Raw genomic sequence first — 25321 nt, 5'->3', positions numbered from 1 at the left:
AAAGAAGACAATTTGATAAATGATGGTAAGAACACAGTTAATTGTATCCGTTGACTTCCATAGTATAGGAAAAACATATACTATGGAACTCAATGTATGCCATTAACTGTACATAACATTTCCCGCTGATTTTAGGGTTCAGTTATTGTTGGGGTGGGTTTAGGTTTAATTTACAAAAATGTTGCTCTTGAATCAACACAATATGTTGCCCTGAGACATATCAGGTTAAGTTAACAAGGACATAGATCAGGTCATTTTTTAAATATTTGTTTTTTTTTTTTGGCCCATTTTGCCTTTATTTGACAGACAATAATCATGGTGCAAACACCAAAAAAAAAAAATGTAATGTCCACGTATGTGGACATCCAGGTCTTAGGAAGATAAATCATCTGGAAATCACTTTAAAGGAACAGATCACCCAAATATCAACATACAGTATATTTTAAGTTTATACTTGCAGAAAAGTATAAGCATGTGTAAAATCTTTACTTGTAAAAGACAGAAAATATATCTTAAATTTCACAAACTGTCCATTGATTCACTGTGTTTCCAATATTTATTACCATGCTGATCATCGTTTAATGGCATTTACTTCAATCTTTGCTACTAACAAATTACAAACCTCTCAGTGTCTACAGCACTGTATCATTTATTAGCTTTGAAGGAAACATTTTCAATTCTCCCTTCTTTCTATTTACTAATTTAAAAAGTGTAGATGCAAAACCCTTTAAATGAGCTTTTTTATCCTATGTTTGTTCTTGTATAGATTGGTGGTGAAGCATTGCGTTAGCAGCACAAAAGGTCATTGAACCCAGGAAACAAACCGCTATAGTCCATGGTGTAGTGCAGGGTATAGGCATATATATTTGAAGTAGCTACCTTATAATTCTGCCACACACTATATATTATTGCAGTGCACTTATCAGCATCATTTTGCAAACAGACATTGATCTGTCACTTGTGTTGTTGACGACAATGTTTTAAAAGCAGTTCTGTTTACCCCAAACCACTCGCTTTAAGGTTTTGATCTTATTTTTACAGATGCACACTGACGCTGCATGCTCCCAAAGAGCCCGAAACTTTTTTAAAGATGTGAATGGGCTAGCCTAATTTCATATAAAAGAAACAATGGGCTGCTGATTAGGTGTCTCATGGGCTGGTTTGTCTGGAAAAATACATCTTAAACAAACTTTTTTGAAAATGCATTACACTGCCAAAGCGCCTTGCAGCGCCATCAATGAATTAAGCAAAGAAAGAAAAAAAGGGGCAGTGATGTATGAGTGTTATGGGCTGCTCAGACTAAAATAGTATGAAATGTATCGGCCCAAAAAGTATGTCGGCCATTCATCACACAAACGTCCAAATTCTGATCTGATGCAAAAATTTTGTGCAGAAGGCACACAGCGAGAGTACTAGTCCGTCTAAGCTCGCGCCAGTCAGGGCTCCTCAACGCAGTAAAGGCCGGGGCTGGCCCTCCTTCTCGCCGCAGCTCTTTGCTGTATTGTGGCTCATAAAAGTAGCTGTAAACAGCGGATCACGCTTGCGAAATCACACACTTCTGTATCATATTGATTTACCTTCCGCTATTATTGCTCCACATCGTCTTTTAGCTTAGTTAGCATTAATTGAGGAATAAGTGTTTGTAGTCTTACACCCTCGACAAAGATATAGCACTTCCTTCTTTCAGTGACTCAAAATGACGATTTTTACATAATTGAAAGAAGGGAGTGTAACACTGAAATCTGTATTCCTCCCGTCTCAGGGGAAACTGAGGGAATGATGCACAACCATTCGAAAACATGACTGGGTTTTTAACGATACAAAGCTTAATGTAAATGGGTGAAGTGTCCCTTTAAACAAAGTGATTCCACTGATTAAAATAAACAAGCAGCCACAAGGGAGCTAAAGGAAGACATCTTACAGGCAAGGAACAATTATAAGGTGAGACTAGAGAGTCAAATGGCTGCTAATTGAATATCAAGTATTTATGGAAGAGATGAGTTTTTAGTTCTTTTATGAATGTTGCAAGAGATGTGGTTGATCGGACTCCTACATAGATATATACACTAGATGTCGCCTTGGGGCTCTGAGCATGCGTCAAAACCGCCGCCATCTTAGAACAGGGGTCTCGGCATAGGAAGTATCTAGGTAAAGCTGCTATCTCCGCCTGTACTTCGAATTCATGAACGATGCCGGACTTTTGTGCTGCGTGTGGATGAAAGGGCTACTAGCATTATGCATTACAGTTAGAAAAAGTAAATTTTCATAAAATCAAAACTTTTATTTTTTCCTGTACTAAATGCTAAATACATGTCTGACTGTTGAAACGAACCAAAAGAAAACCAAGAAATTCGCGTTCATGACGATTTATGGTGATTTTATTTCTGTTACACCATTGCCTACAATGACGCTGATACGGGATTCCCCTGTTTCAAGATGGCGGCTCTGTTTGACGCATTCGGTCCAATGAACTGCCGTAGCCAAGGCGACATCTAGTGTACATATCTATGGGACTCCTATAGCAAGATCTGAATAGATAAGCTTTCCGTTGATGTGGTTTGGTAAGACAATAGTTTATGATACAAATATACAAAAATACTGAGAAAATGCCCTACTGAAAAATCCAGCTAAGACCAGCATAAGCTGGTGAGCTGGTTTTAGCTGGTCCCCAGCTTGGTTTTAGCTGGTTTTGCTGGTGTAGGAAGCTGGTTTTGCTGGTGTAGCAAGCTGGTCTAGCTGTGTTTTGGTCACATTTTAAGCTGGTCTAGCTGGACTTAGCTGGTCATGCTGGAATACCAACTGGCCCACCAGCATGACCAGCTTTGTCAGGCTGGGAGGACCTAAACCACCTTAAACCAGCTACAACCAGCTAAAACCAGCTACCAGCTTATGCTGGTTTTAGCTGGATTTTTCAGTAGGGTGGCCTTTAAAGTTGTCCAAATGAAGTCCTTAGCACTGCATCCACTCACAAAAATAAAGGTTTTGATATTTTGTACATTTCCTATGATAATTTTATCTTATGGAACATAATCTTTACTTAATATCCTAATGATTTTTGGCATAAAAGAAAAAATATGAATTTTGAGCTATATAATGTATTGTTGCTATAAATATACCTGGGCAACCTATGGTTTGTGTGTATATGACCTGATCAATGTGCTTGTTAGGATAATGATTAATAGATGACTGACTGATGTTTGTTTTAAAGATTCAGAGCCTCAGTGCTCAGTTTGCTTATCAAAGCTCTATCATGGAGGTTCAAAAGGAAGGTCTTTTATTTTGTCTTTTTCTCTTCTCGGGTAAGCCAATGAATTGTCATATGTAAAGTCCTTTAATAATTTGTCTATTTCTGTTATAAATATATTTAAATGATCATCAACATTTATTTTATCTGGATGTGATAACTATGATGAATTCAATTACCACCAGTTTGCCTAAGGGACTGCACTGAAAGTAAAGGTAAGATGTTTTTGTCAGTCATATGCTAGTTTTTAACAAATGTGCTCATGTGTTTTGTTGATGGCTCCTAAGTGGCACTAACCTGAACAAACTGTAAGACTCTTCGAAATAAATGAAAAACCCTAGCATTTGGTTGTACCAAACTGTCACCCGTGATCCAAGGTTTGTATTGAACAAGCCCGTCAACCTGAGCAACTTGAAACTTTATAGGTTGTTTGTATAATGATGCTTGAGAGAGAACCTGACTAAAAATATGCTGATATACAGTTTCAGAGTATTTAAGATTGTTTACTGTGATGTCATACTCTTGAATCTGCTCTTGAACAGCTGCAGAAGATTGTATGCACTGCACTGGAGAACACTACAGAGGCAAGATCTCCACCACTGAGACTGGATTCACCTGCAAACCCTGGAAGTCTCAGACAACGTGAGAAAATAACATTTACTTAGTATTGGAAAATACAGGACAAGTGCACAAAAATGTGTGTTATTTCAGTTTACCTGGGAAGAACGTGGAGAATAACTATTGTAGGAACCGTAATGGAGAAAGAAAGCCCTGGTGCTATACAACAAATCCATCCAGAGACTCAGAACCCTGCTCTATTCCTCGATGCAGTAAGCTTTGCTACTGTCAGTCTGAAATCAATGAGTTAAGTATTCAGTGTAATGAAAAAAACTGCACACTGCTAACATTTCGACCACACAGGTCTTTGTCAGGTCAGAGAGTTTGAATGACCTGACAAAGACCTGTGTGGTCAAAAGTTGTCTTTTCATAAATATTGGGGGCAGTATTAGCAGTGTGTCATTTTTGGATTTTTCATAATTTAGCTCTTGTGATCGAGCACCTGCCTAAAAAAAAATTCCACTTTTTATTTAAATATTCGGTTTATCATTTACTGGTCATCTTTTCTTTTAGCAACTGAGCCGCCTACAATTGTATCAGAGTTCACTTGTATAACAGGAAAAGGTCGATTATACAGGGGCACGGTTTCTGTGACTGAATCAGGAAGAAGATGTCAGAAATGGAGCACTAGTAATCCTCATGGGCATGACAGAAAACCACAGAACTACCCATGCCAGTAAGCATTGTTATGTGATTGTTGAACAGGTGTTGAAGGAGATTGAGGTTTTGTTTGTTTAAAATGAATACAGTTTGTCATTATTTACACACATTCACATTGTTGGGAATGTTATTTTTTGTGGAGCACAAGTTACAATAGTTTATAGTGTCTCCTTTTTTACTCTACTCCTAAAAACCAGCAAGGATGTCATCAGTAGTGCCACTTTATATGCTTTATATTCTCAACACATGAGAATTAATAAATAACTTTAATTTCTGTGTGAAATCTGAATCTATACTATTAACGGTCATTTCATTCCAGAGGTCTTGAAGAGAATTACTGCAGGAATCCTGATGAAAGTGAAAGGCCCTGGTGTTACACCACAGACCCTAAGACCCGCTGGGAATACTGCACTATTCCCAAGTGTAAAACTCGATCTAAACCAGGTCTGTACATTAGCTGTCATTACATAAATTAAAATGTATTACAATAAAATATAGGTTAAATATAGTGGAGAAGGCGGGGTTTTTGCTAAAATTCTAGAAAATCCTCCGCTACACCTTTAAGCTAATCTCTGTCCGGAACACCACCCGATAGTATATATATTGATAAATCGCTTGGGCAAACATTAGTTTTCACTTTGACCAATGACTCCAAGCTGAAATGTACAATTTTACTATTTTTATGCTATAATGATGCGGAATATGTGGTCAGCTTTGTAGCCAGCAAACTCAAGGAAACGTAACAATTGTATTTTCAAACGTACACACGCCAGTTCCCACGCAAAGGTTGTGATCTATAAAAAACAAACTTGATGGGAGAATGGGCTTGCAGGGTGGGATCTGAGGATGATTCATGTACGCACACTTTGCAGGTGATCTGTGATTTATAAAGGGAACTTTGGTTTGTTTATAAGTCTTAATATTTTTTGGCGTATGCCATTTTTGGATTTTGTGCGTACGTAGACTTTTAGTAAGGATCCTACACACAGTTTATAAATGAGGCCCCAGAGCTTGACATTTTTTGATGGAAAATGCAATTTCTGAGTGCAGAACTTCTCAGTAATAAAAAACACCTGCAAGGCCTGAAAGGGATCAAGCCTCAGCCAGGTAAGAAAAACGCATAAGTAACTTAAAAGTAATGTAAGTATTACTTTCCATAAAAAGTTACTAAGTTACACAATTAGTTACTTTTTTGGGGAGTAACTAAATATTGTAATGCATTACTTTAAAAAGTATCTTTCCCCAACACCCAAATATGGTTTGACCCAATTATGAGTTACATAACCCAACATTTTTAGTGTGTAAATATTGTGCACACATATAATGTGTTGTATGATGTGTATTGTAGAAAGTGTGTTATGTCATGTGTATAATGTATGGTTCTCTGACCTCAAAAGTGCAATAAAAGTGTTTGGATAAACAAACAAATGAAGATCATGAGAAAATACAGAACAAATATTACAGATTTTTTTTTTTGCTAGAGATTAAAGTTTCAGAAGATTGTATGCAGTGCAGTGGAGAAGACTACATTGGTAAGATCTCCACCACTGAGACTGGACACACCTGCCAAAGCTGGGACTCTCAGAAACCCCACAGCCATTATTTCGTTCTTTCAATGTGAGTAATTAACACTCAATATTAATGAGATATTGCCCACCCAGTCAGGTCAAGTACACAAAATGTGTGTTTTTGTAGTTTACCTGAGAAGAACTTGGATGAGAACTACTGCAGGAACCCTGATGGATCACCCAGACCCTGGTGCTATACAACCAATCCGTCCAAACGCTGGGAATTCTGCTCTATTCCTCAATGCAGTAAGCTTACTACTGTCAGTCTGAAATCTCTGTCTAATATTTAGTTAATCAACTACTGCTCATCTTTTTCAGGGACTGATCTGCCCACATTCGTACGAGAGCACAGATGTGCTACTGAAGATGGACGCTCCTACAGAGGCATAATTTCTGTGACCGAATCAGGGAAAACTTGCCAGAAATGGCCATCTCAATCTCCTCACGTGCATGACCAAACTCCAGAGAACTACCCATGCAAGTGAGCATCAACGTGATTTTGGCAAAAACAGCATGCAACCAAATTCAAGGTTATTTTAACTATAAGTGGGGTTACTCACAGTCTGACTATTTCCGGTCTACATATTACCTATACAGTGAAATGATGGTTTTTGCTTGCTCGGTTTATACAGTGTGCTAAACTAGAAACATGTGAATTAATGAATAATCAAGTTTTGGGTAAACTCTTCCTTTAACATTACGATACACTCAATTACAGAGGTCTCAAATGGAATTACTGCAGAAACCCTGATGGTAGCGAAAGGCCCTGGTGTTACACCACAGACCCTAAGACCCCTGGGGAATACTGCAATGTATCCAGATGTGAAGATCAACCTAGACCTGGTCTGTACCGAAGTAGTCAAAGTAGTCATTGTATAAATGAAATGTATTACAAAAACTACAGATGGGTTACGTCATTTTTGCAAGCAATGTACAGAATCTTTAAGAGACCATAGTCTATTTTTTCTAACTTTTTCTAATCTAATCAAGTTATTTTCTCTACTGCTATGAAGGCTATGTACTGTTTTTACTCTAAGCCAAATCTGTGAGCTATAATGTACAAGAAATGCAAGACAGACGTTAAATCCTCTCAAACAGAGCTTTCTTTTTTTATTTATTCTACGCCATTCCAGCATCTATAGTTATATTCACAGCGAGAACTTGCTTACCCATACACAAGTTAATCCATACACAGGTTGGGAAAGGGCAATTTAGTATCTTCAGTTCACCTAAGTTGCATGTTTTTGGAATTGTGGGAGGAAACCAGAGTACCCAGAGTGAACCCACATTGACATGAAAAACTTCACACAGAAAGGCCACCTGACCTAGCCGGGCTTGAATCAGGGACTTTCCTGCTGTGAGGCCACAGTGTTATCCACTGAGCCACCCAAACTGAGCTTTTCAATTTCTTTGTTGAAGTAATACAGGAAATCTCATATTGCAATGTTCATCACAGAAAAACAAATCATCACTATGCCCACCCCCAAAATCGAGCAAATCAAATCTAGTTGAGATCTCTAGTAGGATTATATGATGATCTTGAGGAAAAAACTGACAGAAAAAAAACTCAACTATATGTCATGTCACGCTCTTAAACAGCTGCAGAAGATTGCATGCAATGCAATGGAGAAGACTACAGAGGCAAGATCTCCACCACTGAGAGTGGATACACCTGCCAACGCTGGGACTCTCAGACACCACAAAAACATGATTACGTCCTTTCAATGTAAGAATCACACTTACTCACTTGGTAATAAGATATTGCACAATTAGTAAAAGTACACCAAATGTGTGTTTTTGTAGCATACATCAGAAGCACTTGGATGAGAACTATTGTAGGAACCCTGATGGATCCCCTAGGCCCTGGTGCTATACAACAGATCCATTCATACGTTGGGAATTCTGCTCTATTCCTCGATGCTCAACTGAATCGCCCGCTATTGTACCAGAGCTCATTTGTACTACTGGAGATGGAAGCTTTTACAGGGGCAATATTTCTACGACCAAAACAGGAAAAACTTGCCAGAAATGGGCATCTCAAACTCCTCACAAGCATGACAGAACTTCAAAGAACTACCCATGCAAGTAAGCATCAAGAGAGATTGAGTTAAAGTATTTATAATATAGGAATGTCTGCAAGAAATTTCATCATTTACTCTTCCTCACATTGTTGGGAAAGTTGTTATTTTGTGTCACGTACCTTCATTTCAGAGGTCTTGACGAGAATTACTGCAGGAATCCTGATAATGAGAGAGCACCCTGGTGTTACACCACAGACCCCCAGACCGAGTGGGAATACTGCAATGTGCCCAATTGTGGAGATAAAACTAGACCTGGTCTGTATTAAAGGAGTCGGGAGACTCTACACAACAAATACTACAATCTGAAAACATGGTCATGATACCTCTGTAGACAACATTAAAAGTGAAATTAAACACTTTAATCTGCTCTTGCTGCAGAAGATTGTATTCACTGCACTGGAGAAGACTACAGAGGCAAGATCTCCACCACTGAGAGTGGACACACCTGCCAACGCTGGGACTCTCAAAGACCACACAACCACGTTTATGTCCCTGAAATGTGAGAAATTAATGCCTACTTATAGCATTAATAAGACTTATAGTAAGTACAAGTACACAAAATGTGTGTTTTTGTAGTTTACCTGAGAAGAACTTGGAGGAGAACTTTTGCAGGAACCCTGATGGACAGCCCAGGCCCTGGTGCTATACAACAAATCCGTCCAAACGCTGGGAATTCTGCACTATTCCTCGATGCTGTAAGCTTCAATAATTTCAACCTGAAGTATTTGTCTAATATTTACTTAATTAATTATTGCTCATCTTTTGACAGCAACTAAACTGCCCGCATTTGTACCAGAGCACACCTGTGCTACTGGAGATGGACGCTCCTACAGGGGCATAATTTCTGTGACCAAATCAGGGAAAACTTGCCAAAGCTGGGAATCTCAAACACCTCACGTGCATTTCACGACTCCAGAAGACTTTCAATGCAAGTAAGCAACAATGTGAGAATTTAAATTACACATTGCACCTTTAAGTCTCTGAATCATTCAATTCCAGAGGTCTTCGAGGAAACTACTGCAGAAACCCTGATAGTAGCCGAGGGCCCTGGTGTTACACCTCAGACCCGAAGACCCGCTGGGAATACTGCAATGTCTCCAGATGTGAGGAACCTGAGCCTGGTCTGTATACTCGAGTCATTAAATAACCTTAACTTATTGCGTAACATCTATTATTCTTAACACAACAATGACTTTAAGGAGATTTTTAAATATTTTAATCTCAAATGTGTAATGAGAACGAAAGATGACATGAAACATACAAAAGATCTCAGATGACTGCTGTGTGGGATGTATTAAATATATAAGACATAAATCAATAACTTTGTGCAGTGATGTGAAGTTAATCACCTACAGTACAGCTCAATAAAACTGATAACTGAGAGAAAAAGCTCAGCTCATCCCTATCTGAACCGTCTTTCAAATAGAAGCAGAAGAATGCATACACTGCAGAGGACAAGACTACAGAGGCAAGCTCTCCACAACTTCGAATGGATACACCTGCCAACGCTGGGAGCTTCAGACACCACACAAACATAACTACATCCCTTCAGAGTGAGAAATTAGACCTTACTCACGAAGTTAATGTCCTTATAGCAAATATTGTAGAAAATATGTGTTTTTGTAGATTACCTGGGAAGTACTTGGAGGAGAACTATTGCAGGAACCCTGACACATCCCCCAGGCCTTGGTGCTATACCACAGATCCATCCAATCGCTGGGACTACTGCTCTATTCATCAATGCAGTAAGCTTCACATCTGTCAGTTTAAAATCACTGTGTCAAATATCGTAATCTCTTTTTTAAATGGTACCTTGACTATGAAGACTTGTATGTTTGAATTTTTTATTTTGGCTTTTCACTACTAAAATTCATTGCTAGAAACGCATCAAATAATTAAATAAAAACCACACATAATACTCATTTTAAGATGTGAAGGCCGCTATTATATATGCCCCATTTTGAAAGCATCCTATCGTCAACCTATTAGGGGCAGGACACACCAAAGCTTTTTTATGCGGCTGAAAACGCCTGAAGGACGCCGAATGCCAGCTGTTTTTTCAGCTGAGTGCCAGCTTTCTTTAGCTGAGCGCTTTGGTAGCTGTGATACTTGAGCTTTGAGCCAGTTGGTTGTTGTGATAGTTGTCCCGCCCCTCCTTCACTGTGACTGGATGGCCGTGTAAGAACTGACAGTGACAAGCAGAGCTTTTCATCCAAAGTTGAATCTCTTTCAATTCTCGATGCTCAGTGCTGAGCGCGGAAAAAATGCAGAACGCCGGCTCTCAGCATGGGAAAAATCTGCCAGCTGCTGGCTGTTTTGAAAAACGTTGCGCTTCCAATGGAAACAATTGAAAACATGCGCCAGCCTCGGTGTAAAAGCTTTGGTGTGCACGCCCCCTTAGATTGCCGAAACTTGATAGTATTGCACCTTTAAGTGCTCATCTTTTTTGCAGCAACTAAACAAGATGTACTCACCTGTTCCACTGGGGATGGCGTCACCTACAGGGGCACTGTTTCTGTGACTGTCTCAGGTAAAACCTGTCAGAAATGGACATCTAAAACTCCTCACGATCATTCAATGACAAACGAGGACTACCCTTGTGGGTAAGAAGCAAAGTGATTCTTTTAATGATCTGGGGTCTCATTTATAAAGTGTGCGTAAGCACTAAATGGGTCTGGAAACATGTGTATGCCAGTTCCCACGCAAAGGTTGTGATTTCTAAATAACAAACTTAATGGGAGAATGGACTTGCAGGGTGGGTTCTGAGGATGATTCATGTACGCACATTGCAAGTGATCTGTGATTTAAAAAGGGAACATTGCTTTGTTTTATAAGTCTTAATATTTTTGGCGTATACCATTTTTGGCTTTTGTGCGTACTTTTAGTAAGGATCCTATGTACAGTTTTATAAATGAGACCCCTTGCCTTCCATGTCGTCAATTTCTGGGATGTATACTAAAAAAATCATAGAATCAGAATTAGTATATGAGGTGAAATACTGATTTAACAATTATTCAATTCTAGTGGTCTTGAGGAGAACTACTGCAGGAACCCTGACAGACGCAACGGTCCCTTTTGTCTTACCACAGACCCCGAGACCCGTTGGGAGTACTGCAGTGTACCCATTTGTAAAGATCCATCCCTACCTGGTCTGTACTGAAGTAGTCACTGCATAACTCAAGTTTTGTTATGAAATCAAGTACGAATTGTTACAAGATTTGTAGCCAAAAATGCAGAATATCTGAGAGGATCTGAGAAGAATACTGACATGTTTTAAAGTGATCATGCCTTAAAATAAAAACACAACAAGAAAAATTCATGACAGACATTGCTCACCTTTGTTTGCTGGACATTGTTTCCTGCGATGTCACACTCTTCTGTCATTGCTCTAGCTGCAGAAGATTGTATGCACTGTATTGGAGAAGACTACAGAGGCAAGATCTCCATCACTGAGAGTGGATACACCTGTCAACGCTGGGACTCTCAGAAACCCCACAAACATGACTACATCCCTTCAACGTGAGAAAAAGATCTTTGCATAATGTAGTCCAAAAGTTTTGTATGTGCATTTTCATATTCATGATCCTACAATTTCGTCTCACACACACGCACGCACGCACGCACACAACATAAGTGGAGTTTGGGGGGGTGGAATTTCGGACCCAGTCTGCAAAGATCTTCATTAAGCATGAATGAGATATTATTTAAAGATTTAGTACAGGCACACAAATTGTTTTTATTGTATGTAGATTACATGGAAAGAACTTGGAAGAGAACTATTGTAGGAACCCTACAAGAAAGCCTAGGCCCTGGTGCTATACAACAAATCCATCCAAACGCTGGGAATATTGCTCTATTCCTCGATGCAGTAAGCTTTGCTCCTGTCAGTCAGAAAATCTCCCATAATGAATATTCAGTTCATCAGTTATAGGTCCTTTTTCTCTTGTAGCAACTAAACCACCCACAATTATACCAGAATTCAATTGTACTACTGGAAGAGAAACCTACTACAGGGGCAATATTTCTGTGACAGAATCGGGAAAAACTTGCCAGAAGTGGGCATCTCAAACTCCTCACAAGCATGACAGAACTCCAGAGAACTATCTGTGCAGGTGAGAGACATTGTAATGAACTGAGCTTGAGGGTTGATCAAATTAACTTAATTGCAAAAAAATATTAATCAAAACATTTAACCTAAACAATGATGCCATTTTTTGGATCATGTCATGGAAACATAGAGTCTGAATTAATAAACATTAAGACATTATTCATTTCCAGTGACCTTGAAGAGAACTACTGCAGGAACCCTGATAATGGGATAGCGCCCTGGTGTTACACCACAGACCCTAAGGATAAATGGGAATACTGCAATGTGCCCAAGTGTTAAGAGAAGACTGGGCTTTACTAAAATAGTCTTTACATGACTCAAACTTAAATGCAGATTCTGGTACAAAACAAAGTCTATATAGAAATTAGCAAGATGCTGCAGTACTACTATATGAGTAAATGTGATTTTAGCGATTTTTACCTTTAAGGGGTGATCAAATTTCCCTTGAGCTTTTGACAAATAAGAGATCATGGGATAATTAAAACCATCCTCCTTATCTTTAATAAAAGCATTTATGTTAGTATGCTCTGAAAGAAGCCAGTAAGATTGCTTCAGCTGAGACATCACAAGCGCTGATTAATTTTCATGTGAAACAACAATGAATCCTTTCACATTATTGTGTTGTTGTCTCTTACATGGCATTCGTTCTGAGAAGCAAGTGGATCTGAAAAGGGATAAATAGATTTAAATAACAAGACTGAGATGTTAAACACTTGTTGTGCTATTGTCACAAGGTGACGATCTTTTCAGGGGCGGAACCAAAGCTAGGGAAGTTTGGTTCCGCCCGGAAGGTTTCCCACCGGCCTGCATTTGAGGACGGACCTTCTCACTTCCTGGTTCCCAGGGCAACGAAATTAGGGCTTTACGAGCCACAGGTGAAAGACATTATGAAGCGGATGGTGATTGGAGGCTGTGGGAAATAAATAGCTCTGTTGTAACACAAAGAGAGGGCTTGACACGAGAAGGAATGGACACGCGTAGCGATTGACACGGGGAAAGCTCCCTTGCCGAAGGCAGGAAGAAACACGCACCCTTTGAAGAGCCCGAAGGCTCTGTTGATCCGGGCTGCGCGAGAGCGCGCGGAAAGAAGACGGAGCCACAGGAGGTGAAAGAAGGGCGAGCTGTGGATCTCGTAGAGGAGCACCCCGTGTACTTCTTGGGGAAGTTGTTAGTGTGTGCTGAGGAACGGAGCTGTGCTCATTGTCAGACGTGGTGGCTGTCTGTATTTCTCTCTCTCTCCCTCTCTCACTGTAGTTGACGGTGGACCTGCTGGAGTAAACGGAAAATCCGATGAGTAGAAAGGAACTTTGGTTTAACCAGTACTTTTGAAGGAGTAAAGCAGGAAGAAAACTGACCTTGTTGTACAACGTAAACAAAGGCTATCCGCTGGGAGTATACTTGTTTGGTGTGGAGTAAACTGCAGAGATTAACCTGTGTGATCGTTGGAGTCCTCGAGGAGGAAACGGGCGGCCCTGCCCCTATAATAGCGTGGTGGGCGAGCCGCTGGAAGCATAGATCCAAAACAGCCACAGCAACGAGACTCTATTTTGGTCGTGTTTGCCATCGCCCCTATTTAGCCCAAGCGCAGTGGAGGACACCGGGCGCTTTTCCTTGTGGTGTTGCACTTATAGCGTGGTGAGTGAGACTTTACAAATAATAAGCTTTCACATTGGAGTGGTGCTGTGTATTTGCTGTGGGTTGCTGTGTATCTTGTAGACGAAGCCCCGTACATCCATCTTCTCTACTGGGCAGAGGACGGAGGGGCTAACGACCCCAGAAATTTCTGCTACCATACGCTGTGTGCTGTTTTAAGAGTACGAAGAGACGCAGACCAAGAGCCGTGAAGGACTGTGAGTAAAATATTAGAAGCATTTGCGGTGTAAGCTTATCTGTGTTTGTATTGTCGCAGAGTCGGAGGCGAAAGGGTCCGCCGCCCCCGTGGTCTCTACGAAAGGGCGCCCCTATCCGGGATTCGATCGGCCTACGGACAGTGGGGATAGGGCAGCGCTCGACCCGGCGAGGTGGTGTGTGACCTTCGCCCCCCTGCTGACCTACAGAGGAACCGACGGTGAACGTGATACTTACCCAGAGAGCTGTAAGCAGCGGAGCCGGTGAGAAACATTCAAAGTCCAGTAACAGTGTTTCTGTGTCTTAGCGATCACCTGTAGAGAGAGACAGGAAAACGAGAGTGAATCATTGAAGAACCGACTGTGAACGTGATACCTACCCAGAAAGCTGTAAGCAGCGGAGCCGGTGAGAAACCTTCGAAGTTCAGTAACAGTGTCTTGTGTCCTAGCGACCACCTGTGGAGAGAGACAGGAAAACGAGAGTGAACCATTGAAGAACAGACTGTGAACGTGATACCTACCCAGAAAGCTGTAAGCAGCGGAGCCGGTGAGAAACATTCAAAGTTCAGTAACAGTGTTTTTTGTGTCCTAGCGACCACCTGTGGAGAGAAAGGAGAATGAGAAGGAACATTCGGAGCATGGACTGTGTGAAGATCCCGTGGGTGCTGAAGGAGGAGAGCCTAGAGTGGCCATTATTTTAAGACCCCCTTTTCCCCTCCCTATTTATCATTTTTAAGTAATTAAATAAAGTACATTTTAATTTATGCTTACCTTGTGTGTCTGGTCATTTGGGGTGGCTTTGGGAATCTCCTCGAGGTGGAGAAAGGGGCGTGACCTTATTTACATCTGGGTCCACCCCGACTTGTGACAGATTTGGCGTAGTCGGCAGTCCACCTCGGGTTGAGACCAAGGTCCCCCAATGGCCTACCACATTTTTTTTTAAAAAGACAGACCCCATTATATGGTATCAGTCCCCAAATAACTCGTTCTCGGGACGAGAACGGATTGGCGGGGGAGGATGTCACAAGGTGACGATCTTTTCAGGGGCGGAACCAAAGCTAGGGAAGTTTGGTTCCGCCCGGAAGGTTTCCCACCGGCCTGCATTTGAGGACGGACCTTCTCACTTCCTGGTTTCCAGGGCAACGAAATTAGGGCTTTACGAGCCACAGGTGAAAGACATTATGAAGCGGATGGTGATTGGAGGCTGTGGGAAATAAATAGCTCTGTTGTAACACAAAGAGAGGGCTTGACACGAGAAGGAATGGACACGAGTAGTGATTGACACGGGGAAAGCTCCCTTGCCGTAGGCAGGAAGAAACACGCACCCTTTGAAGAGCCCGAAGGCTCTGTTGATCCGGGCTGCGCGAGGAGCGCGCGGAAAGAAGACGGAGCCACAGGAGGTGAAAGAAGGGCGAGCTGTGGATCTCGTAGAGGAGCACCCCGTGTACTTCTTGGGGAAGTTGTTAGTGTGTGCTGAGGAACGGAGCTGTGCTCATTGTCAGACGTGGTGGCTGTCTGTATTTCTCTCTCTCTCCCTCTCTCACTGTAGTTGACGGTGGACCTGCTGGAGTAAACGGGAAATCCGATGAGTAGAAAGGAACTTTGGTTTAACCAGTACTTTTGAAGGAGTAAGGCAGGAAGAAAACTGACCTTGTTGTACAACGTAAACAAAGGCTATCCGCTGTGAGTATACTTGTTTGGTGTGGAGTAAACTGCAGAGATTAACCTGTGTGAGCGTTGGAGTCCTCGAGGAGGAAACGGGCGGCCCTGCCCCTATAATAGTGTGGTGGGCGAGCCGCTGGAAGCATAGATCCAAAACAGCCACAGCAACGAGACTTTATTTCGGTCGTGTTTGCCATCGCCCCTATTTAGCCCACGCGCAGTGGAGGACACCGGGCGCTTTTCCTTGTGGGGTTGCACTTATAGGGTGGTGAGTGAGACGTTACAAAAAATAAGCTTTGACATTGGAGTGGTGCTGTGTATTTGCTGTGGGTTGCTGTGTATCTTGTAGACGAAGCCCCGTACATCCATCTTCTCTACTGGGCAGAGGACGGAGGGGCTAACGACCCCAGAAATTTCTGCTACCATACGCTGTGTGCTGTTTTAAGAGTACGAAGAGACGCAGACCAAGAGCCGTGAAGGACTGTGAGTAAAATATTAGAAGCATTTGCGGTGTAAGCTTATCTGTGTTTGTATTGTCGCAGAGTCGGAGGCGAAAGGGTCCGCCGCCCCCGTGGTCTCTACGAAAGGGCGCCCCTATCCGGGATTCGATCGGCCTACGGACAGTGGGGATAGGGCAGCGCTCGACCCGGCGAGGTGGTGTGTGACCTTCGCCCCCCTGCTGACCTACAGAGGAACCGACGGTGAACGTGATACTTACCCAGAGAGCTGTAAGCAGCGGAGCCGGTGAGAAACATTCAAAGTCCAGTAACAGTGTTTCTGTGTCTTAGCGATCACCTGTAGAGAGAGACAGGAAAACGAGAGTGAATCATTGAAGAACCGACTGTGAACGTGATACCTACCCAGAAAGCTGTAAGCAGCGGAGCCGGTGAGAAACCTTCGAAGTTCAGTAACAGTGTCTTGTGTCCTAGCGACCACCTGTGGAGAGAGACAGGAAAACGAGAGTGAACCATTGAAGAACAGACTGTGAACGTGATACCTACCCAGAAAGCTGTAAGCAGCGGAGCCGGTGAGAAACATTCAGAGTTCAGTAACAGTGTTTTTTGTGTCCTAGCGACCACCTGTGGAGAGAAAGGAGAATGAGAAGGAACATTCGGAGCATGGACTGTGTGAAGATCCCGTGGGTGCTGAAGGAGGAGAGCCTAGAGTGGCCATTATTTTAAGACCCCCTTTTCCCCTCCCTATTTATCATTTTTAAGTAATTAAATAAAGTACATTTTAATTTATGCTTACCTTGTGTGTCTGGTCATTGGGGTGGCTTTGGGAATCTCCTCGAGGTGGAGAAAGGGGCGTGACCTTATTTACATCTGGGTCCACCCCGACTTGTGACACTATTGCTAGCTGTGAAAACAAACATATTTTCCAAATATCGGAAGGATCCTAACATCAGAGAGGAATGGTTGTTTATTTTTAACAAATGACATTGTAAACTTGTAAAGAAATATTTAGAATAAAATTAATAAAAAATAATCCTGGTTTATTTACTGGTTTCAAGTTAAAAACTCCTATATCCATGATGAATTAAAGGCATTCCATGCAGTTTGACGTTTTTGTCAAACAGCGACCCCTAAAGTGACTGGGGAAAACTTGCAACTGTCGTAATTTCGCACCCCCACACTGTACGTACCTGTAAGGATAGTGTTGGGCGTGAATATGCAGAGATGGATTTCGAAGATAATGACCAGGGAATGTTTCACAATTTCATTCAAATATTAGGCTACTGCATGTCTACTAAACTACAGATGATGGTAATAGGATAATAAGAAGTTTATGCCAAGTGTAGAGTAGGCATATAATAATAAAGTAGCCTACCGCGTTTGCTGGCTTATTACGTTTTTACAAGATTGCAGCTTAATCACAAGTAAACAGTCTATAGTCTAACGTTATGTCTACTGTATAATTTCATTTGTTTTTTAATTGTAAACATTACAGAATGCATTGACAAAGTTAATTGTATACGTTGCATTATTTCATAACATTGGCCGTTATTCGTTGGCCATAAGAAATCGAAATTAGACAAATGACTACGTACCCATCACAAAACAACACTTGAGTTTAGATGGCAAAAAAACATGTAAGAGAAACGAGTGTTTGTTAGCAAGTCTGCTAAATGCTCTTATGATCGTAAGCTAGCTAGACCCATGTTGAAGTTATTTTACTAGTCTAATTATCAACACTGGATGAATGAACAGCATAGTAAAAAAATACACAAGCAAGCACAACCACATACAACATAGACCGCAAACAAATTTACAAATAAGAGATTTACTTACTTGTCCATCAACAAGATCGCCAGATCAGCATCCCTTTTGCATCCAGTGCTGTCTATTAGCTCACGCCAACGAGTAAAAACCTGACTCTTGTCCGGTTCCTAACTCGGTCAGATTCTCTTTTTCGCTTTCTACTCTCTTCCGAACGGGTTTTCTTAGCTGTTTCCCTCATCGAGCATCACGTCTCAAATGCGCGCATGCAGTTGTTGTTATAGGCTTGTTTGACTTCATGCAGTGCTGCAGGAGCCGACGGCTGGATGATGTCGAAGTGCCGTCTCGGATCATTCTCGCGGTACTTTTGCGTCGTCCGGCTGCCGGTTCTTGCGGCTCTGCACGAAGTCGAACAAGCCTAACGTGTGTGACGTCGTTGCCATAAAGCAAGTCGTGATTCTCACGAGATTTGTCAGGGGCGGTTCTCTCAAGCTTGCATTGGTGGTTTTGCTAGCGACGTCCTCCCCGAGCTTCAACAGGAGGATGATTCGCCATAATATGACTTTGTTTACCAACGAAATGACTTTGAAGCTGTATATTAAGGTAAAATAACTGCATAGTGTGTCTTTAATGTCTGTGTGTTTAAGTCATTTCAAACAATTAAATGTTAGAAATGTATTGCTGAAACATGTTACAAAGACTCAACTAAAACTGATTGGTGTAACTCCACATTTCTGTACTCAGGATTATTTTAGGCACGCTAAAATGGTGGCTTGATAATGCACTGGAGCCACGGAACATCAGGGTTTTCATGTCACCTTTAGAAATATTTACTAAAAAATGGTGACATGTTCAATATTTATTTTACCCACTGTAAGTGATCATGCTAAAATGAATATCAAGTTTCTTGCAAGTTTTTTAGCTTAAAACACCCTTGTTATTGAATAACGTCATTTATGTTATCATGCTCTAAGAAGAGCCATGACTAAGATTGCTAGATCTGAGACCTACCAACAGAAAAAACACCACATCCTTTCACATTGTATCTTTGGCATTCGGTCTGAGATGCAAGTGGATGTGAAAAAGTGGTTTACAACCACAATAAGTTTTTAATAACAGTAAGACTGAGATGTTAAACACATAATGTGTTATTGCTTGCTGTGAAAAACAAGCACCCTTGCAAAGTATCTGAAGGATCCTGACATCAGAGAGAAATATATGCTTATTTTTACCAAATGTCCTACATTGTTTATCCTGATTAAAATAATATACAAATCTGAACCTTAAAAAAAATCACTTTGTGGTATTCCCCAAGGCTCTGTTTTGGGCCCTCTCTTATTTATAATTTATTTACTCCCCCTTGGACAAATTTTCAGAAAGTATGCCATTCATTTCCACTGTTAATGACACTCAGCTTTATATATCTTCTTCACCTAATTCAGTCCTCCCTACACCTTCTCTGTCAAGTTGTTTAGTTGAAAGAAAAGATGTTATTATCCAATTCTCTAAAACTCAATAGTAACAAAAAAAATTCTATTAGTTGGTACTAAAACAACACATTATTTTCCATATACTGTACATTTTTGTAGCTCCAGATATACTGCTTTCCTCAAACGCATTGATTTTGTACGTTGTGATCAGTGGCATGTCTGGGGGTTTCGGGCCTTCAGTAAGCATGTAAACCCCATACATACTCATCTGTCACAGCTAACCCACCCATATGCAAATAATGTGCATATTCTGCCGCACATACAGGCACTCAGCAACATGACAGCTGATTAGCCTAAAACAGTATGCTAGGTAAGGGTGGGTTGAACTCAGACTAAATTTCATTGCATGTATCAATAAATGTAATCCCCCTATGCACACTGTGTGCATAGTGTCACATCCACATGCCACAGTAGTGCAACACGAACCACTCAATAACAATGTGCATAAGCCCTTAATAATGCTTATTATCAGATGCAAACCACAATCTGCATGATACAATACTCGCCATGTAGTAAAGCACTCACCCGTCACTTTTCAGTCACATACCCGAGGACATGAGAGCTGTGCTGTGTTACTGAAGTCAGTCGCCTTATCCACCATAACTGCCACAAAATTTGTTTGTTTAATTTCTTATTTGATGTGATCATTTAACACTTCTGCCACTGCATTTATTATATCGTTTTGATTTTTTCCTGACGGCAAGATGATGTCGGAAGTCAGCATCATGCTCCGCTAATAATTCCAAGTAATTACCCCTGTTCAGCGAATCTCTGGATTCATCGTGTCCCCTGATAATTCTTGTCTCAAAAAGAGAACACAGTCAATAAGACGCTTCAGAATGTCCCGGTTCTTTCTGACCCTCTCACTGTGGACGCTAAACTCCCGTTTTCTCTACTCTTTAAGTTGCAAATCCACACGACATTCACCAAAAGTTTTTAAATGCATGACGGACATTATTATGGCGCTCGGAGCCTCGGTGTTTAAGAGCTGCCTTCGTGAAGCTGTTTAGACTGTCAAAGCCAGAATCATTCCATGTCCCTTGACTCGTATTAAGAAGTAAACAAGGCCAACAAAATAACTTCTTGTGCTCGGGGCAACAAGATTGCGTGTGTCTGCAACAGCGGATGTAATTTTCTTTAATAATAACTGAATTTCCCGCTCACGTTGGAAATTGACGACAGACGTTAGGGGTAGCGCTGGGCACGTCGCTAGACCCGGAGGACGTGCTGTCAATAAACGTCAAAATTTGATTGGTTGATGTTTCTGTCACTAATGATTGTAACAAATCAGATGTGTTATCCTTCAACACAAGCCAAGCAGTATCTGTAAAGCTGGCCCCAGCTGAATAAGCTGATTTTTATGTGAATTTTTGATGATACTCCGGTTCAACCTCAACAAAACTAACGAATTTTGCGGACATTACACCAATGAAAAAAAATAAAAAGCATACTAAAGAAAAACATTTAACACTTTTTTAAAAATATTTTTTTTATTTTTTATAGGGCCAGCAGAGAAGGCCCTGCTGGTCCTGATGGCCCACCACTGGTTGTGATTGGTCTGAATACCTCTGACGTCAGCTGGAAATGTGACGCTCCTTACCATGTTTGAAAGATTCACTCACAATGCAATGCTTAGAGGAGTTTACTTACAGGCTGTGAGTCCAAGCAGGAGGAATTATCATAATGTTGGTCTTGTCCACGTCAACAGGGCCAGGGAGTAAACTGTTGCCTACAATCCATGTGTTTGTCGTAGTTCAAGAAAAGAGATTTACGTTGAAAACGATAACTTGCGTCATCGTTTACTTTGGGGTTTGTACCTTTTACATATCGTTAACTCTTTCGCCGCCATTGACGAGATATCTCGTCAATCAAGAGAAAACGCTTCCCCGCCAATGACGAGTATTTCCGTCTTTCCGCAATACCGCTATTATCCACTAGGTGGCACCATTCCACAACTTTTTAAACTCGGAAGTATTGCCCTATGGCAAGCTGTTGCATGTCCATGTCTCTGCTTTTTGCTCAAAATGTGGTGTTTTTGCAGAAACCTACCCATATTCAAAAGCTTATTACAAAAGAACTACTGAAGGTAGGATGAAACGGTTTTTTTGTTTGAAAGCAGAGGGTCTGTTCTTTCATTTGTTATATTGTATGTTTATATATTTGAAGCAGAACATTTTCTGGAAGGCATTAAACTTTTGTGAAAATCATGAAAAACGCTGGCTGGCAACTTTAAAAAAAAACGCTGGCGGTGAAAGAGTTAACATGTACTAATACACACTAACACACCAAAGGAAATGTTAAATTATGCATTGGGCCATAGTTGCTCTTTGACAAATATTTTTTGGAACCTTTTTTTAAGTGTACTCTGTAGTTTACATGCTTTCCCATTTGTTCTTGTTTGGGTTTTTTACATGCAGAATTAGTGCCAAAATTAACAAAGAAAATCCACAGATATTCCAACAAAATTCATTGACTGATAAATACATGCAGGATATGACCTGATCCAAGTTCTTGTTGGGATAATGATTGATAGACGACTGACTGATGTTTGTTGTACTCACGTTTAAAAGATTCAGAGCCTTAGTGCTCAGTTTGCTTATCAAAGCTCTAACATGAAGGTTCAAAAGGCAGGTCTTTTATTTTGTCTTTTTCTCTTCTCCGGTAAGCCAATAAATAGCTTTCATAATGTCCTGTAATTATTTTTTTTATGTTGTTAATGAATTTTTATGATTACTGACATACATTTTATCTGGATTTGATTAATATGATGAATTTGATTACCTCCAGTTTTTGTACGGGACTGCACTGAAGGTAAAGGTAAGATTTTATACAGTATAAATTTAATCAATTTTGTTATGTTCCAGCCTGACACTATTCATTTAAGTACCAATGACAAAGTGAATTTTAGAAATGTGTGTAAACATATACATTATACATCTATACATAGTCGGAAATGGTTCAATAGATCCTTAAGGTACAGTAATGTACCTAAAAGGTACAACATTGTATTATGTTTAGTATACCTGTAAAGGTAAATTTATTTCAGACATTATACAGAACCAATTTTAGACATTTAAAGGGATAGTTCACCCAAAAATTAAAAAAAATTCTGACTCTCATAAATGTCTTTGTTCTGATGAACACAGGGAAAGATGTTTTGAGAAATGTTTGTAACCAAACCGATCATGGGCCCCATTTATCTAGATTTTTGAATCTTCAACTCTCCATTTAAGCATACGCCTTCAGATAAAAGGTCACAGTAAAAGCAAGACATTTTACTCAACTGACACTAAACTTTTGAATGTGAATGTATTGTTCGATGAAGGATGAGCAAATTTTAGTTATCAAGGAATCGCTCAAGTTTAAATCTACAACTTGGACATGACAGGGTGTCCAAGCAACTTGAACAACCAGGACCTTCATCAGAAAGAGTTTTAACAGAGGCCAATTTAATAGTTTAAACCTGACTATAAATAGATCATGAGAAAATAAAAAATGCCAAAAAGACTTAACCTTACTTGATGGAGATTGTTTTCTGTGATGTCACATACTTGCTTCTGCTCTTCAATAGCTGCAGATGATTGTATGCACTGCACCGGAGAAGACTACAGAGGCAAGGTCTCCATTACTATAGGTGGATTTACTTGCCAACGCTGGGACTCTCAAACACCACACAGTCATGATTACGTCCTTTCAATGTGAGGAATTACCACTTAATATCGATGAGATACTGTCCATTTCGCACAAGTACGCAATTGTGTTTTTTTGTAGTTTACCTGAGAAACATTTGGAGAAGAACTATTGCAGAAACGCTGACGGAAAATACAGGCCTTGGTGCTATACAACAGATCCGATCAAACGCTGGGACTACTGCTTTATTCCTCGATGCAGTAAGCTTCACTCCTGTCATTCTGAAATCACAGTGTTCAATATTCAGTTAATCAAATAAATAATGCACCAAAAAATGTAATGTATGGTTTACTAAAGAAAATATAATTAGTTCATTTTACAGGAAGTTCAAATAAACTAAACAAACATTCTGTAAGTAGTGTCTACAAACAACAATTCATTGTTTGTGTTCATTGTACAGGAAAAATATAAGTAATTCTGCAAAATTTTGAGTAATGCAGCATCAGCAGCCAATTCAAGTCTGTATTGGTTTGATTAATCTGATAATTTTATGTTGACTGAACAAAGAATTTTTAAGACACACTTTTGTTGAAATAATAAAATTAAGTTCACATAGTTACATGGATTTTTAAGTAACATCAACACGAGAGGATTAAGTGAAACTGGTTAATTTTTTTCTTATACATGTAGCAACTGAACCGCCCACAATTGTACCAGAGCTCATCTGTACTACTGGAGATGGAAGCTTCTACAGGGGCAATATTTCTACGACCAAAACAGGAAAAACCTGCCAGAAATGGACATCTGAATATCCTCACCGTCATGACCACACTCCAGAGAAATACCCATGCAAGTAAGCATCAATGTGATACTTTGAATAAACAGGTGTTGATGGAGAGGCATTTATTCATTTATAGAAATTCTGCCATATTATTTACTCAGCTTCACATTGTTGGGAATATTTTTTAAGTTGCAGTTGCAATGTGCATGATGAACAAACATAACCAACTGTATTGACATTAACAAAGATTAATAAATGCTGATAAACTGCATTGCTCAAATAGTTAATGTTATGCATTTACTTATGTTAACAAATACAACTTTATAGTAAAGTGTTACCATGTTAATCAAACAATGCAAAAAAAAAAAAAAAGATTAACTTTTGTAACATTAATAAGGACAACTTTAAATGTATTTATACAATAAAGATTATACAGTATTATTTTACATTTGTTTACATAATCTGATTTTTGTACATGAAAACTAATCCAACCTGAAAAACATGAAAAGCACTGTTTATTTGTTTTATGCAATGTGAGGGTATATTTTCCATTTGCATGCCAAAACTTATGTGTAATTAAATGCAATTAATGGAAAGATTAATTAATCAGGAAATCATGTGTTAATACGAATTAAAATTTTGTAAGGCAGTCGTAGTTACAGTATACTGTAAGAGCTTATAGTAAATCTTTAAATAATTTATTTCAGAGGTCTTGAGGAGAACTACTGCAGGAACCCTGATGGTAAAATAGCACCCTGGTGTTACACCAAAGACCTTGAAACCGAATGGGAATACTGTCATGTGCCTGGTTGTGTTGATCAACCTGAACCTAGACTTGGTTTGTATTAAACCCTTTTTGGATGGGGTTGGTATAACAGGGCTAGATGAAGATTTTGATAATTTTTTTATTTATTTAATAATTGTTTGACAACAAGTATACGTGGCTCAACAATAAAAGACTTATATTAAAGGGATTTCATTAAAATTAAACGTCTGTCATTTTTTACCTTCAAGCGTTCGAGGGTAGTTTCATAATAAACATATTTCCGGTGTGTCCTTATCCTCTGTAAATGCAACAGTAGACTATTTCACTTTTTTGAGTTATTTTTACAGTTTTAATGAGAAAAAAATCCAATAATAAACAGCTAAGTCCAAAGTGTGTGTATGCATAAATGAAATTAAAAAAATGTACATGAAAAATGTTATTAGAAAAAAATAATTTCTGTTATTAATTTCTGCATGTCCACTAAAAACAACATATTTGCCTGGGTTGCATATGTGTGGGACGGGTCTATTAAAAGTAGGTCCAGAGTCTATTACGGTAGGGGCGTGTTTGTTTAGGTGATTTGAAATAATGTCAACATTGGCTTTCAGAGACCATGGACCCTGCCTTTAAGAGTTTTTGCTCTATAT

General features: G+C 40.0%; 1 protein-coding gene across 2 annotated transcripts in view; it reads left to right on the top strand.

The window, feature by feature from the left end:
* The window catches only part of LOC129429024 (apolipoprotein(a)), a 211124-nt gene that overhangs the window by 51716 nt on the left and 134087 nt on the right, over window positions 1-25321 (top strand). For both annotated transcript variants that reach the window (XM_073856325.1, XM_073856326.1), the window contains exons 7-24: window positions 4842-4966; window positions 6004-6139; window positions 6218-6336; window positions 6409-6571; window positions 6809-6933; window positions 7690-7816; window positions 7894-8175; window positions 8302-8426; window positions 8550-8670; window positions 8748-8866; window positions 8941-9103; window positions 9171-9292; window positions 9598-9724; window positions 9798-9916; window positions 10624-10774; window positions 11196-11320; window positions 11564-11690; window positions 11921-12039. In XM_073856325.1, the coding sequence (XP_073712426.1) occupies window positions 4842-4966; window positions 6004-6139; window positions 6218-6336; window positions 6409-6571; window positions 6809-6933; window positions 7690-7816; window positions 7894-8175; window positions 8302-8426; window positions 8550-8670; window positions 8748-8866; window positions 8941-9103; window positions 9171-9292; window positions 9598-9724; window positions 9798-9916; window positions 10624-10774; window positions 11196-11320; window positions 11564-11690; window positions 11921-12039 (2495 nt within the window). The remainder of the gene's footprint in view (window positions 1-4841; window positions 4967-6003; window positions 6140-6217; window positions 6337-6408; window positions 6572-6808; window positions 6934-7689; window positions 7817-7893; window positions 8176-8301; window positions 8427-8549; window positions 8671-8747; window positions 8867-8940; window positions 9104-9170; window positions 9293-9597; window positions 9725-9797; window positions 9917-10623; window positions 10775-11195; window positions 11321-11563; window positions 11691-11920; window positions 12040-25321) is intronic.

This window comes from Misgurnus anguillicaudatus, chromosome 18, assembly GCF_027580225.2.
Source record: "Misgurnus anguillicaudatus chromosome 18, ASM2758022v2, whole genome shotgun sequence".
Lineage (NCBI taxonomy): Eukaryota > Metazoa > Chordata > Actinopteri > Cypriniformes > Cobitidae > Misgurnus > Misgurnus anguillicaudatus.
Note: the sequence above shows the minus strand (reverse complement) of the source record. Positions and strands in the feature narration are given on the sequence as shown.